Genomic DNA, 15,165 nt, shown 5'->3' with positions numbered 1-15,165 from the left:
CCCCCCCCCCCCCCCCCCCCCCCCCCCCCACCCCCACCCCCCCCCCCCCCCCACCCACCCCCCCCCCCCCCCCCCGCCCCCCCCCCCCCCCCCCCCCCCTTAGCCTCGGGGGATCCACCTAGGCCCACGCCCCGACAAGACTCATGCCAAAGGCGCCAAAGAAGACGAGTACGCAAGCCCAGACGCGCTTCGAGCCCCTCAGGACACGCCAGCTCTCGTCGGACAGGAAATCCTCAGCCAGAAGCTCAATCAGTGCGGCAAAGACGAGCAACCCAGACGAGATGGCATTCATGGTGCCGACGAGGATGAGGCCAAACTCCGAGTCCGGGCTGTAAAGGCGGTGAGTCGCGAGACCGATGGCCTGGCCGATGGGCGTGGTGCAGCCGTAGGCAAGAGCCATCATCCAGGGCTGGAGGCTGCCCTGGGGCCAGTCAATGTTCGCAATGCGGGAGCCGAGGGCGAGACCTTCAAAGGTCTGGTGGAAGGCGATTGCGATGAGGAGGATGACGAACTCGTGGCCAACGGAGACGGAGAGGGTCATGCCGATGAAGACGGAGTGGAAGAGGATACCGACTTCGAGCATCATGCACTGGAGGATGTCTTTTTGGTGCTGCTGTGCGGGGGTCAGGACGATGCCACCGTTGGAGTTGACTTGCACGGCGCGGTTCTCCTCGTCAACGATGACGCGCTTCTCAACGCGCTGCTGTTGCTGCCCCTGATCGGTTTCATCGCCAGCCTCGGGTTGGTTTGGGGCGAGTACGGCATCATCGGGTCGGCAGCTCATCTGGCGGGCAGGGGAGAAGACCATCTCGATGATGGTGACGAGGAAGATGCCGGCCAGGGCGATGGCGCCCGGCATGGCGGGGTAATCCTCGACCCAGAAGGAGCTCAAGCATGGGTTGCCGAGAAGTGTGAAGGCCGTCGGAAGGAGGTGAACGAAGGCGGTGGCGAGGAGGACGCCGGTACCGAAGTGGCGGACAGCGAAGAAGAAGGGGCGGGGGATTCGGATGGCGGGAATACTCTTGGCGATGAGCGGGAAGGCGCAGGCGAGGAAGGAGGTTGCGAGGATGATGAAGAGGGCGCCGACGTGGAGGGGCGTGTTGTAGGCATCTTCGTCGCCGAGGCCGCCGGTCGGGCAGGTTGAGCGAGCAGTAATGCGGTCGTGGTCGTGGGTGTGGGCGTGGCGCTTGGTGATGGCTTGGGATATTGTCAGCTTACATTGTATTGAGGCATTGGTGGTGAATAAGAAGGAGTAAGGGGAGTCTAAGTGAGATGAGGCGCAATGGGATGAGATGAGATGGAATGAGATTCGTATCTTGATACATGTGCGCAATGGGTTGATGAGGCCCCGTCTTTCGAGAGACTGTGATGAAGAAAGATCAACCTACAATGAGTAGTTTCTTTGGTCGCGACAAGGAAAGACGCGACAGCCTCGGGGCTCTTGAGGGCAGAGATGATGGCTGAGCAGCCAATGACGGACATGATCCAGCTCACCCAGCCCCAGAGGGCGGAGCGGGCGGGCGCAGAGGCCCAAAGGAGAGGTGTATGGTCATCACCACCATGCACCTTTTTGTTTCGGGGATGGAAACCTGGGGAGAATTAGTATGCGTTTAAGAATGTTGTGTGTCGTTAAATGTCGTTGAAGATGCCGGCCGATGCAGCATGCACACCGAGAGTGGTGAGTGAGGTGAGTGAGGTGAGTAATGGGAGAGAGGAAACGCTGATGTCGTTGGTCCCAGTCTCCGCATCATCGCACTCGTAACACCCCCCAACGTCGTTGAACAATAATGTTCAGGATTTCTTCATAGGAACTCAAGACTCACCGTGTTTCCACCCTCCCGAAACGCGTAGCCTCCGATCGGGCTGCAGACGTGGCAACGTCTGGTAATTCATGTCGTCACCCCGGCCGTCGGATCCATCGCCGGCGCCGCCCCGGGCCCTGCGTTGCTCGCGGGCGTTGGCAATGCCGTTCAGATCCTCACAGGTGGTGAGGTCGGCAGACAAGAAGGGCGGGTTCTGGTTCCAGTCTGGATGCTCCAGCGTGATGTCGTCGTTGCGCGAAGGGCAGTTCATCGTGGGCGAGAACGACCTTTTGCTGTGGTTGTCTTTCTACGGGGGGAACTGGAGTCCTTTCGTTGGGTCGATTGGAACTTGTCTTCGTTACTGTCTACTTGCTGTCGGTCTCGATTTGGTATGATTTGATGTGGTGTCTAGTTTGATTGGAATCGTAAGAGGATGGAGTTATGAGAATAAGGAGATGGAGATGGAATCACACGAGTCAATCTTTCGAGGTCACTGGGGATCAAGGTACCTTAGTACCTCGAGGTCGTCAATTTGGGTACCTTGAGGTAATGGTGGGGGCTCGCTGTGGTGTCAAGTACTTCCACACCCAACTACATATGAGTAGTGACATCCAGTCGCTGTTCTCTTCGCAACCTTGAGGGAGCCGGGTGCAGCAGGGCCCCAAGCCTCAGGGGGGAAGGGGAAGAGGAACCTTGAAAGACCTGGCCCGACTGGCTGTCCCTAACTGTGCCGTCTTCGGGATCTAGAAATTTTTAGGGCAGCGGGGCGGGAACTTGCTTCGGCCAAATGCGGAAGCGAGTCACACAGCCAGTCTCAGCCTCAGCATCACTCATTCTGTAATCCCTAAGTACCTACTTACATCAAGGCCATTAATGAAAATGAAGGCCGTGTTTGAACGTGGCTGCCGGGGCCGAGGAGGGGCTCCTGGGCGGACGGAGGACTGTGCCGGTGGGACTTTGCACTTCATGCTCGTAGTGTAAGGTAATACTGCGTAAACCGTAAACCCAATCTTCGTACCGCGAAACTCGGACACCGATGTTGACTGGAGACTCTCGGAAGACGGCAATAGGTCAGATACTTCGGATGTTTAACTTGAACACTGCTCAGGCTTGCTGTAGTCTGTTCATCATGACTCTCATCCCCTCCTCTCAGTCATTCACTCAAGGTGACCTGTGGTGGGCTTGGCTGACGATGGTGACCTCGTTGCGTATCACCGCTAGCAACCCAAAGTCCAATCATTAACACCCTCTCCGTAACCTCTTCGCGCCGAGGATAAACAAGTCATCACCACTACAGGCAATGCATATATCCCCCCTTTCCCCCCAAATCTCAAACCGTTTGCCCGCATCACTTAGACCCCGCGAAAAGAACGTCACTGCATATAGAGTACCCGGTTCTTCCCATAGTCGCATTGCCTACCACCCAGTGATGGGCGTTCCCGCTTACCCCATGGGGCTGAATGCTCCCGCTCTATTCCGAAGCTCAGGCCGCAGGACTAGAGATAGCCGACAGCGACAGATAGCGGATAAGTCAGATCCAACTCCTTCTCCTCCGTGGCTGCGGTCGGCCGCTGCTTCGAGTGTGCTCGATTTCGTGTCTTGACTTTGACTGCAATCTCTGCTTCTCTCGCTGTGACGAGGCCAGGTGTCATGCCCTGAAAGGTGCCCAGGCCTCAGACCGCCCGGTGCGAGGTTAGAGACGCGTCAGTTGACTTGGCCCTGGCTTCTTGGCTGCACCTTGGCCACTGGTCACCGTTTCTACAACGTAGTGTAATTTCAGCCCTTGAGTCTTGGCCTTGGGCTACAGCCAACAGGTCACACAACTGTGTCCGGTGCCGGAGTGGCTTCGAGTGACTCAAAACTCATCCGAGTAGAGGGCAATCGGACCCGGAGATGGAGCAGAACCAGCAAGTTGACCCGGGTCAATTGCGTGTCGCCGCGAGTCTTCGGATCCGAGAGCCGTCTTGTCATGGGGCCATGTGCTTGCCCGTGACCGAATGCTCGGAGACCGGCGCCGGTTCCATGTTAACTGCAATGATGTCTCGCCTTTTTTCGGCTACCATACAGATAGCTGCAATTTTTTTCGTCAAGGAAGGAGGCATAAGGTGCCAAAGACATGAGGATCAAGTTGGGCTGGAAATGACACTCTTCTTGATCGTGCAGTTGGGCGAAGGAATGCTTAGACACACAGCACTGGATGATCTCGAAATCAGGAAAGATCGCAGCGAAAACCAGATCTGGGCCGCTGGGTTCTCAGATCAGGTACGTACTGAGAGTACGCCACTCCTCATCAAGGTTAGCCTGGTCCCAAAAAGAAGATTACATAAGAGCTCTGTGCTCCCTCAAAGGTTAATCAATCAGTGACATTCCGTTAGTCATGTCCTTCCGATCACATGAGTGTGAGCCAAAGCGGCAGGGAGACCGTGATAACCTTGGTAAACTGAGCTGAGGAAGATTAACAAGAAGCGGGATGAAATTGCAAACCTTACGGGCTATCTCGAGCGGTTCATTTGCACATTATTCAAGTCATTGGAAGCTAGGTTATATAGGGTGTTCCGTTGATCGACCACTACTTTGAGTAAGGATTGTGAGGTGAGTTGTCCTTCACCGGTGACATCCTGATGGCATGCTCACCAGATCTCACTGTGAAGGGCGGCTCTGTCATAGACCTCAACTCGGTCAAAACTTTGACCTCAATTAGGGACTTGTCTTTCGAGCTATTATTGAAAGGATGATATCGAATATTGACGGAATCCATGACCATCTCTCACCAGGGCCATGAAGGTTACTTGGACTCCAGGTTTCGTTGGGGTGAGCTCTGCACTTCGGTACCATGTTGTCTATGAATCTGCCATGATTCATCATCACCAGATAGAGCTCATCGAATTGTCATTGAGTACAGAGACTTCATGGATCGATTTTTGCATGAGATGTCTCGATACTCTCAGTTAACTTACGACTCACCTTTATGTCAGATGCAATGAGATACGATCACTTTACCAACATCCCTCATCGGATTTCGAATTGAATACAATTCAATTCCTTGTACTGAGGCGTGCGTTCACGGTGCGCTAGTGCCTCTTCACGATGCTTACGATGATCAAAGACATCTCGTCTAGTTACCTTCTGCCATCATCGGCGATGGATCTGGTCAGATAAATCATAGATCTAGCTCTTGAGTGTCGTAGGCAGTGTTTCGTGTAGCAAAATGAGACAGCTGACATCTGTTCGCAATATCACCTTGAATCAACGCAATCATGTTGGCAGGCAATGAGTGAGTTGAATGACTATGAGTTGCCGGCCGATGCCAGAGCTTGTGCCTCAATGTTGTGGTAGATGTTTAGGCTACTTGAATCGCGTCGGCTTCGGCTTAAGGTTCGGAATCCCCCGATGTTCACCGGACTATGTTTGAGGCCGCCGTGATGCTACTTAGGGCGGCGCAGGGCCTCTGGTATCGAGTAATCGCTACGATGCTGTTTATGATTGTTGACGTATGCTTGCGATAGAGAGCGAATCGAATGCGATGGGTGGATGTGCCTTGACGAGAAAGATACTTCGGACGTCCCACATCTATCCTTCCGGGCATAGCACGAGAATCTTGGTTAGGCTAGGAACTACTGAAACTGGCTCACTCGAAAGGGGTGATGAGTTGAGAAGTCGCTCTAGTTTTGTCACGGGCTGAGTGTGGGCGGCTGAAGTCCCTAATAGACACTATTAGCCATCGGAGAAATAGACCTCATCGAGATGTCACACTTAGGATGGCGACATGAGTTCCCTAATATAGGTAAACGGCGGCGATTGCGGTCTAAATTGTCTTGACCGGTGCCCTGTTGTCGGGCGCTGGCTCAGAGCCCGATGGCCTGGCCGGAGATCGGGCGGGATTCTGACCGGACTCTCGGAAAGCTCCTTCGTGGTGGCCTTATAAGTACCTCCATAGTATCTCTTCCCAGCAGCCGGTATTGAACCTTGAATGGTTCTCGTTGGCCTTCTATTGAGCATGACTCGATGCATCCCCCAGCTGCAGAGCTGTTCTCTCCGTCAGGTCGTCGACATCAACGGAGACTTTTTCACGATGATAACTTCACTTGGCCAAACTACTCCGACTTACACCAAGAACTGGGGAGACTCTGATTGATATGGATACCCTGCTCAACAACAGGACCATTGGGCGACGAAGGGAATAACGTGACACAAAACAAGTCATGGTTTCGACAACAAACACTTCTTCCCTTGAAGGGGGGCTCACCCCGCAATTTATCCCCCGCCTAGCGTCGATCCCGAGCCCCGACCAAGCGCTCCCCATGTCTTCAAAAGGCCATGTATCCCGCGGGATTCAACTCTCTTCATTCCACCCCCGCAAAATCGCACGGTCGTCTGCTCACCCGCTCCCATTCCGGCAAGCAAACCCACTGCCAACGGCCCATTCAGAGTCGATTTGATTACTCTCCGAGGTAAAGGCAGAGAGAAACGTCAACAGAAACAAGGGCACAGTCACACACCGCAATACACCTAGGAGATACCCGAACAGATGGGCTCACAGTCGGATGACACTCGGACTTTTGCGTAGACCTCGGCGGGCGAGAGAGGATACGAGTAAACATAAGGCTCCGGTCCCCTCCTCCGGCGGCCGGGACCGTATATGAAGCCCCGACGCTGCTGTGACGCCTGCCGGCGGCGTCACCGTAAATGTGTTGTTCAACCCGGCGCGACGGGTTGCGGCGCCTGCTTCGAGGCCGATCTCGAATGTCACTTTGACACGACGTTACGCTTTAAGCATGCGCCGGGTAGCTCCAGAAAGGCAGCTCTTTCCGGGGACAGAGTTCAGAAGGCGGATCACCGAGGTTTGACTTGACCTTCCTTTCTCAGATGATGCTTTACCGCGCCCACCCTTCCCGTCGGGCCCTCCGGGTCTTCTGCTAGCCCCCTCCTCTCCGAGGTGACCCTTTCAGCTTTTGTCTCTCGCACCCCGCCTCGTTTTTGTTCATTTGCCGATCACTCAGTCCCTCCATGCAGGTCAGGAACTTACTCTCTCTGTCCAGCCCGACGCAAGAGCGAAGTTAGTCGTGTAGACGACGCAGCATCCGAGGCATCCTCATCACCGGCCGTCCAGTCCGTTCGTACAGCGGGCGACAGAAGTAACAGCTTTACATCTCACCCATCCCCACACGGCTTGACGCCATATGAAGGACAGCTCAACTTCGGCTACTCACCGCCGGCAACGCACGCGTTCCGGGCCGAGGCCCCGGCACAACGATTCACCGGACATGGATCTCACGGCGATGGTAGTGCGCCCATCGGCTTTGTGTTAAACAGCGGGCCGCCGCAGGAAAGCCAACAACACCGGGATAGCCTCACATCAAGCCCCGGGTATCTCGACTCGGCGCGAGATGGCACCACTTCGGATAGCGTACAGTGGCAATCTGGAGAGGTCCAGCCACAGCTCCAGATTTCATATCTCTTAGGGGACTCGCCGTCAACGCAGGCCGGGTCTTCACACCAGATTGCCTCGGAGCGTGCTGAGAGTCTCATTTCGGATGCAGAATTCCGTATTCAGCCCGTGGACCCCGAACATTGCGGATTTACCGGACGCCAGGCCTTCTTGTTTCGCACGTATATCTTGAGAATAGCGCCTTCAGTGAGTGTTCTCTTACACCATTTCCGTCCTTTTTGGCGAGGATACAACAGCATCTGATGATCCCAGATTGATGCGTGTCACGATGCTCGCCCCTTCACCCTTGACGTCCCCCGTCTCGCCCTTCGCAAGCCAATCTTGCTCAACGGCATCTTCGCACTAGCCAGTCGTTTCGATACGCAGGGGAACGACGACACAAGCGAAAAATCGGACTTGGAGAGCACGTACTACCACAATCGCTGCATCGAACTGCTCATCGAAGCTTTCTCCCAACCTCCAGAGACATGGGACTCGATTCTGCTGACGGCTGTCGTGATCATGCGGCTCTACGAAGAGTACGACAACGAGACAGACTCCCACTACCATCACCTTCGAGGCACGAGGAACCTGCTCAATCACGACGCCATTGCCCGTTTCGTGACGCAAGGCGGGCTGGCTGAGGCCGCGAGCTGGGTCCACCTACGACAAGCACTCTATGTGTTCCTAGTTCGCAGGACGCCAATCGAGATTTGCCTAGAAAACTTTGAGAGGTCTTCTACGTTTAGAAGCAACGACGACACAGCGCACGCGAACCGAATCGTCTATCTGTTTGCGAAAGTGCTGAAACTCTTCTTCCCGGAGGACGGATCGGGATTCAGCACAAGCAGCTCAGAGACTTGGGAGGAGTTGCAGAATGACGTCGACGTGTGGTTTAAAGAGAAGCCACTATCTTTCCAGCCCCTTTTCTATGAACGGGCGGATGTGGCCAAAGGAAGACCGTTCCCGACCCTGTGGATGGCCGCAGATCCAGGTATGAACCTTCACATAACAAACGCTGCTCTGTTCCTCTTGACTTTATGGAGTAGGAGAGTCACTGACAGCAAGGCCCATGCAGGCACCGTTGCACTCGGGTACTACTACGCTTCGAAAGCGATATTTTCCTTCCAGGATTATAACAGCTCAAATCCGACAGCAGGATTTGAGGGAACGAAGAAGAGGATGGACAGCGAGGTGAGTTGCAGTCGAAAGAAACGCATGCACTCGACTAAACATGACACAGCGTGAAATCACGTTCTATTTATGTATGCTCATGGGCTTGGCCCGGTCAAATGAGGCTGTCAACGCATACTACTTGCCCGCACACATGCTGTCTCTGTGTAAGTCAATCGATACGATATACCTGCTAGCCCCGTGACCCTAACACTTCTCTCAGGCGGCCATTTGATAAGACATCCCCTCGAACGAGAACATACAATCAAGTATCTCGCACAAGTAAGGACCATCGTCCAATGGAAGACAGGGGCGTTGGTAAAGACTTTGAAGGAGCAATGGTCACAACTTGATAGCTTTCATTCAAGATGATTCAATTTCACTGGCTATGTGTCATGGTCATTGTCGACTCTATCTCTTCTCTTCACACATTTTTGCATCGTAGATGCGTGCGTCGGGATGTGCTCGGCGTCACGCGCAACGGCCCTGGTCGGATCAAACGCCATCGTTGAAGCTGTAATGCTTATCCCAACGCTGCTGTTTATTAGAGACGTTCTTAAAGTAAGGCATCGCAAGCAGGCAGAACATGACTTACAGTATCCCATGGGCGGCGCTTGTCGACAAAGCGCAGGTCCGTTCCAAGTCGGATGCGCCCCTCGGGATCGTAATTCTTGGTCGAAGCATGAATCTAGTGTCGCAGTCAGCAATCTGCAAACATACTTCCTGATGCAAATGCGGAAGAAACATACCATGTGTGCCGAATGGAAGACAACATCGCCGGCCTCATACGCGCTCACCAGCCATTTCTTCCCATACCGCCGTCCAAAGTCCGCCGGCCCATCACACAAGAATCCCGTGCTCATCATATTCGCATTGAACGCATTTTTTGTCTCCTCATCGCTCATCCCGGCTGCCTTTGCCTTCGTTGTAAACTCGTTTTCAATCTCCTCGCCAAGCTTCTCGCCGTCCTGCATGTAAATCAACCCGCCGCCCTCGAGCCGGACGTCTCCGATCGGCACCCATGCCGTCACGGACGTCGGCTCGCCGTAGCGCATGAAGGACTGGTCATAGTGCACGCCAATGGCCTTGTTGCCTGGGGTATTGTTGCGGAGGAGCGTGCGCTTTACGGTAAGGGTGTTTTCGTCACCCCAGCCCGTGAACTCGGCGACGAAGTTGCGGAGGACCGGGTGGTTGCAGAAACCCCGGACTGAGCCGTCCTCGGAGCCGGCATACCAATCCTCGGTGTGCGCCTTGAGCGCCGCCTCGGTGAAGATCTCGGAGCGGTCTGTCTCGCCCGGCGCCGCGTTCTTGACACTGCCGGCACCGATGCCTGGGTAATCTGCGGCTGACTTGGCGTCGTCAAAGATGCCTTCTCGCGGAGACGTGCCGGGCTTGATCACGCCTGAAGGGGCGAGGGAGTTGAAGTATGATTCGCGTGCGGAGAGCACGTCTTCGCGGGGGATGAGGCCTTTGATGAGGAGGTAGCCGTGTTGACGGTACCGTTGGCGGAGGACATCGAAGTCTTCTGTGAGGTGGGATTGAATGAGGGGTTCGACTTCGTTGGCGGAGAGGAGGTCGTCGTTGACGTGGAGTTGGACACCATTGATGGTAGGAGGGGCATCAGGCGTGGGTGATTCAGCGTGAGGCATTGTGAAGATTCGAGAGAGTTTCAACAGAGATAACTACTAGTTATGGCGTCTATAATGCGGGCGGGTTGAAATATGGAGTGTTCGTGATCAGGATACAGCACTTTGAGAAAGTGAAAGAGACATGAAATCAAACTCGCAGGATCGCAGTCATCGCTAAAGAGTTCTGAATCCCCTTATATACCCTCCGTCATCCACATCTCCAGGTCCCTCATTGGGGAAGTTCGTCGCCCAAGAGTGGCGTCCTCACGTATCCACGAGCATCTCGTGAAAGGGAATATAACCCGCGGGAAACCCATAAGGCAACTAGCCGGCGGAAAATTACCGAATCAGGCTTAACCGGCGGGAACGCTGGCCAACCCTCATCCCCATCTTTCCCATCTTTCCCCGCATTTCGTGCATTTTCGAAGCAAATCCGGCCCGCGCTTGACGTTGTCACTGCTCCACCTTGCCTTTTACGGACAGCCGGAACGCGGGCTCTGCCAGATTAGCGACCAAGATAGCATTGGATGGGCTGTGTTTCGCAGTTTTGTGGCAGACCTGGCAAGATGGAGGGTCAAGAGGGTGTTTAGAATGGATAGCTGTCTCCAATGGTTCGGTCCAAGTGGGATCCCCGGGATTTGAAGCATGGGGGACCTCTGTTGAAATAGGCAAGATCTCGCCGGCGGGATGAAGAGTTCGGTGACGTGCCCGAGGCAGGCTGATGGTCCCGGAATGTCGTCTTGTCTTCCAGCTATTCCGAGTAGTTTATTCATCAAATGGTCAGGCCCTCGCGTGCGGTATTTGATCCGGTTGGTGAGGTTGAATATCCTGGGTGCTTTTAAACGTAAAAGTAATGTGAGAGACTCCAAATTGTAACCTGACATGCACGTGACTCTCAACGCAAATTGATTAGAGTTGTTGATTAATTCGTAGTATTAATCTCTTCAGCTACTCTTATATGCGTACTTCGCACCCAAAGCTTCAGCTTCCACGATATCCGAATACTAAGTCTCACTTCACCTAGTTGGTGCCGCCGCAGCCCTGCTGATCAGTCAAGGCGCCGTAGAAGCTCTCCTTATACGCAGCATCGAGATAGGTCTGGAAGTTGGCGTCAATGAACGGCACCTGGGTCTTCTCATACTCAACAAGAGACAGCGCGCGCTCAGCTGCGTCAGGAAGGGCGTCCCAAGCCACGAGAGTGCGTTCAAAGACCTTGTCACCATCGGCGCCCGTGAAAGGCGACATGGCGTTGTCGTGAATCTGCATCTTGGGGTGCGTCGACTCTAAGTAGGAGATGTCGCCAGTCTGTGCAGTATCCCATACCGTGTGGTCCCTGGTGAACGACACGCCAACGGGGAAGACGGCCGATACGTCCGTGTCGCCCTCGCAGCCCCAGCGGTTGACCCAGACGACGATGCTGGCCCAGTAGTGAGTGTGGCCGTTGTCGTTGCCCTTGGCCCAGCGGACCTTGGGGAAGTAGTATGAGTACATAATAGCGGTACGGCCTTGACTGCTTCCGCGGCGGACGTAGACCTGTCCGGTTCCGCCGTTGCCGCATCCGCTTCGTCCGCCACCGGTAGGTCTCAAACCAGCTCTGCAAATGATGATTAGCTCATGCTATCTTTTATGTTGTTTCAAGATGTTTGTTGGCTTACCCGAGACTTCCAAAGGCGTCAACAGCCGGATAGGGATCACAACCTCCAGAAACGAACAGCTCAGGGTTGAACCGGAGCTGAAGTTGGCCCTCCAATCCCAGAGATGTTGCCTCGTTCAAGGCGGCGACCTTGTCGTGGTCGATCCAGTTGAGGGCAGTGCTAGTCGGACCGGCTGAAGAAGTTGAAGTGGCGATGGTAGTGCTCCACACAGATGAGGTGGTCACAAGAGAGGAGGCAGGCTCTGATGAGGTCCAGGAGAAGGGTGCGCTCGTTGAGGAAGGAAACTCTGATGGGGGGGCCGAGGATGACCACGGTGCGGAAGAAGTCCATGGGTCGTAGGTCTCAGATGCAGTCTCCGGGTCATAAGACTGAGAGGGAGTGGGGACCTGCGTGGGCGTCGCAGGCTTCTCGGTGGGCTTCTCAGTGGGCTTCTGCTGGGTGGGCTTGACCTCCGGGACAGACTCGGGCAGATCAGGCTTGTCTTCGACGGGATCCAGTTCGAATTCGGGCATCGACCCGGCGGCCCCGGAGCCGGCCGCTGCCGACAACACCGCAGTCTGTCCCGCCGCGATGGGCAGAAGCGCACCAGAGGGCGCCATGACAAAGCCACCCAGGATTCCTCCGATAATAACCGCGCCGACAGCTGCGGCAACCGTCTCTCCGTTGCTCACATGGATCGGGGCCGGCGTGGACGACGGCTTCAGGGCACTGCTATGCCATGTTGAGGAAGGAAGTTGACTAGGCTTCCGGGTAGAAGAAGGAAGCGGGCTCCATGTCGGTTTCCGGGAAGAGGAAGGAGCATAGCTACTCCAGTGAGAGGAAGTGGTGATGCGGATCGACTTGGAGAACGTCGATGGAATGTGAGATGACGTCTGATTTCGGGGAGGCACGACACTCGGGGCTGGCTTCGAGCCCGGGGCCGGCTTCACACTTGGGAGAGGTTTAATCCCAGGGTTGACGGCCCTCTCTGCCAATGCATCGCCGTCATCCTGCGACTCGGGGTTGTAAGGACTGTCGGGAGAGGTGACCTGACCAGTAATGGTCGTCGAGAGCAGAAGCAAAGTCAATGCGTGTCGGATCATGATGGGCAATTAAGGAGTGACTGGAGGACTGAGAAGGAGTGCAGTGTCCTCTGGAGTATAGCTAGTCTAATACATGGCACTGTTTGCGTGGATGATTCCTTATATCTAGGACGGGCATTTGTGTCGATGACGGAGTTTCCGTCAGCTTGATAGCCTTACTTGCAATAAAATTGGCTTTCAGCGCCAGTTTTACTGAAAATTAGCATCTCGTAAGGATGGAGGCACACTCAACTCAAATACAGTGTGGGATGGAAAAGTTGTAGAAACTCTCGGTGAAATATGATTGACCGATTCAGTTTGCTCTACTTACTCAACGCCATGAACATAGTGCCTTGGCAGGAACTCCACATTCCCCAAAGGCCGATGATGTGATATAGGGTAAGGTAATTGGAAAGGAACAAATCCGAGAGGCGGCGTTACCGACCTGCCATAGACACATATGTTTGATATTAATATGCATAGCCCGAGTAGAGGTGTATGTAGCGACATTCACGCCTGAAAACTCGCCGATCTCTCATTGAGTGCAACTCAACTTTAAAGCTTCTCCGGATACTATCTGCCACAGTATATTACTAGGCTTGGGAATCTCGAAACAAGTGACTAACACCATCCGGAGCCTTTTTCACCTGTGGATTATTACAGCGGTGGGCGAAGGTGCCACCTATAGAAGCACGGGCTGTTGAATATCGGTGAGTCCGGCTACATTGGAGAAGATAGGTAATTTGCAAGAATTCAGGCGGGGCGGGAATGGCCGAAGAAACCGAGTTGATCAGCCTCACAGACCGTTTAATCAAAGCTAGTTTGAGTCAACTCAATTCAAGCCTATATTAATTTTCACTCATTGAGAGTTTGGCTAGCCAAGTTGCAACCCCACTTCTTCCGGTTCGCAGCGACCCTTCATTTATCAAGCATGAACTAGTTGCCCCAATGTTTGCTCCGATATCATAACTTAAGGCGCAAAGTATGCCCACGAAGTGCGATGCACTTCATCCGGCCTAGGAATGCCACTTGTTCGAGATTTTCAAATGGCGGCATAGTTTTCATATCCTCCCAATGTTTTGCATCCATCCTCAATGACCCCACCTTCGAGGCCTAAGAATCATCAGCTTGAGATTCTGCCCAGGCCCCATAATCCTGGCCGAGTTGTCAAAATAAGATGGCAAAACTGAACAACGTAGCGAATCAAGAAAAGAGTTAACATTCAGCTGCCGGAGACTACCAGTAGACGCACCCTCTTATCCCGGCGCTATGCAGCTACTGGGAGGTTTCCGGTAATATCAGTGATAGACCGAGTCCGACTTTGTCTGCCATGGGGCTCATAACATCTTGTTCGAGGGCCGATGTGATTAACTAGGCGTGACGTTCGTCAAATCCAGCACAAACTCACGTGAAAACCCGTTCGAGACAACGTTCTATCATGAGGCTGCGTGGAAAACATCACTCTCACGGCCACAAGGTGTCACCATTACTTCTGTGTCGTAAGGTAGCCACTCCCCTTTACTCCTGGTTTCCTTCGGTGAGGCAAGTGAGTTGTTGTATGTATAATTTCGCTCAAAAGCTGTACAGCTACATTCGAGTGCCATAGACACCACAGGGACGAACTTCTGGAGTTGCACCACTTTGATTCCAGTCCCTTCAGTCATTAGCCAACTCATTATCGTGTTCCCTAGGTTCAGTTACTGACTACACGCGATCAGTCAAACTTACACACACCGACAATGATAGTGTCAAAAACGATTGAACTTACTCCAGGCAATCACTCAACTGAGAGATACATATTTGTCTGACCGTCCTCCCTCTCGATAATGATCTGGTCAATGCTCTTGCGAGGAAGTATGCGGTCTACGGCTCGGTAGAAAGGAGTTTGGTTGAAGATGGCCCAGTCCGCTCTCTGATCGGGTGTGACTCTGATTTCGTCTTTGAAACGCAGGCCGTACTTGGTGCGGTACTGGGTCATGGCTGTCTTTGTAGCGACGTTCTTGTCGACTTCTTCAATAACGACCCACCACAAGTCGTCGGGATTGATTCCTTTCTTGTCGCAAAGAGCCGCGAGTACTTGGGACATGTACAACTTGCCCTCGTGTTCCTCTTCCTTGCCATTGTAGGCCAAATAGACGGTCATGGTCTTCTTTTCCACGTTGATTCTGACCTTATCCAGCGGAGCGTTACCCCCCAAGTAGTGAGGAGTGGTGACAAAGTATAGCCCATTCTGGTCCTCCTCAACTGTGTACCCGTGCTCCTCCAAGATACCGGCGTAGACTCCTAGGAGGGAAAGACTGAGCAGGAGATAATAATAGAGAGAGCGCATTGTGGATAGTTTGGAGAAATAGAATCTGAAGATGATGATGCGGCCAACGGCTTCGAAGCCAAAAAGATCGGGAGCCTGTGTGATTTAAG

At 53.8% G+C, this 15,165-nt stretch overlaps 6 protein-coding genes across 6 annotated transcripts; 1 reads left to right on the top strand and 5 right to left on the bottom strand.

Moving 5' to 3' along the window:
- Window positions 1-118: 118 nt before the first annotated feature.
- Window positions 119-2,073, bottom strand: CABS01_10135 (ZIP Zinc transporter; the record flags this gene model as incomplete). Its single annotated transcript, XM_060543491.1, has 3 exons — window positions 119-1,197; window positions 1,389-1,589; window positions 1,824-2,073. 3 exons carry the CDS (start codon window positions 2,071-2,073, stop codon window positions 119-121), a joined length of 1,530 nt encoding a protein of 509 aa, XP_060399672.1.
- A 3,482-nt stretch (window positions 2,074-5,555) lies between these two features.
- CABS01_10134 (uncharacterized protein) lies at window positions 5,556-6,006 on the bottom strand (the record flags this gene model as incomplete). The annotated part of the gene is made up of 2 exons (XM_060543490.1): window positions 5,556-5,828; window positions 5,911-6,006. The coding sequence occupies 2 exons, from the start codon at window positions 6,004-6,006 to the stop codon at window positions 5,556-5,558; spliced, it is 369 nt and encodes a 122-aa protein (XP_060399671.1).
- A 435-nt stretch (window positions 6,007-6,441) lies between these two features.
- On the top strand, window positions 6,442-8,775 carry CABS01_10133 (uncharacterized protein; the record flags this gene model as incomplete). The annotated part of the gene is made up of 5 exons (XM_060543489.1): window positions 6,442-6,643; window positions 6,842-7,437; window positions 7,504-8,424; window positions 8,474-8,570; window positions 8,627-8,775. The coding sequence occupies 5 exons, from the start codon at window positions 6,442-6,444 to the stop codon at window positions 8,773-8,775; spliced, it is 1,965 nt and encodes a 654-aa protein (XP_060399670.1).
- A 123-nt stretch (window positions 8,776-8,898) lies between these two features.
- On the bottom strand, window positions 8,899-10,052 carry CABS01_10132 (phytanoyl-CoA hydroxylase; the record flags this gene model as incomplete). The annotated part of the gene is made up of 3 exons (XM_060543488.1): window positions 8,899-8,937; window positions 8,999-9,091; window positions 9,153-10,052. 3 exons carry the CDS (start codon window positions 10,050-10,052, stop codon window positions 8,899-8,901), a joined length of 1,032 nt encoding a protein of 343 aa, XP_060399669.1.
- Window positions 10,053-11,051: 999 nt separating this feature from the next.
- CABS01_10131 (NPP1 domain-containing protein) lies at window positions 11,052-12,768 on the bottom strand (the record flags this gene model as incomplete). The annotated part of the gene is made up of 2 exons (XM_060543487.1): window positions 11,052-11,625; window positions 11,687-12,768. The coding sequence occupies 2 exons, from the start codon at window positions 12,766-12,768 to the stop codon at window positions 11,052-11,054; spliced, it is 1,656 nt and encodes a 551-aa protein (XP_060399668.1).
- A 1,756-nt stretch (window positions 12,769-14,524) lies between these two features.
- On the bottom strand, window positions 14,525-15,076 carry CABS01_10130 (uncharacterized protein; the record flags this gene model as incomplete). Its single annotated transcript, XM_060543486.1, has 1 exon — window positions 14,525-15,076. One exon carries the CDS (start codon window positions 15,074-15,076, stop codon window positions 14,525-14,527), a length of 552 nt encoding a protein of 183 aa, XP_060399667.1.
- Between the last annotated feature and the right edge of the window lie 89 nt (window positions 15,077-15,165).

Source organism: Colletotrichum abscissum (genome assembly GCF_030869225.1).
Source record: "Colletotrichum abscissum strain IMI 504890 chromosome Unknown Scaffold_25.1, whole genome shotgun sequence".
In the NCBI taxonomy this organism is placed as follows: Eukaryota; Fungi; Ascomycota; class Sordariomycetes; order Glomerellales; family Glomerellaceae; genus Colletotrichum; species Colletotrichum abscissum.
This window is presented reverse-complemented; position numbering and strand designations above follow the sequence as displayed.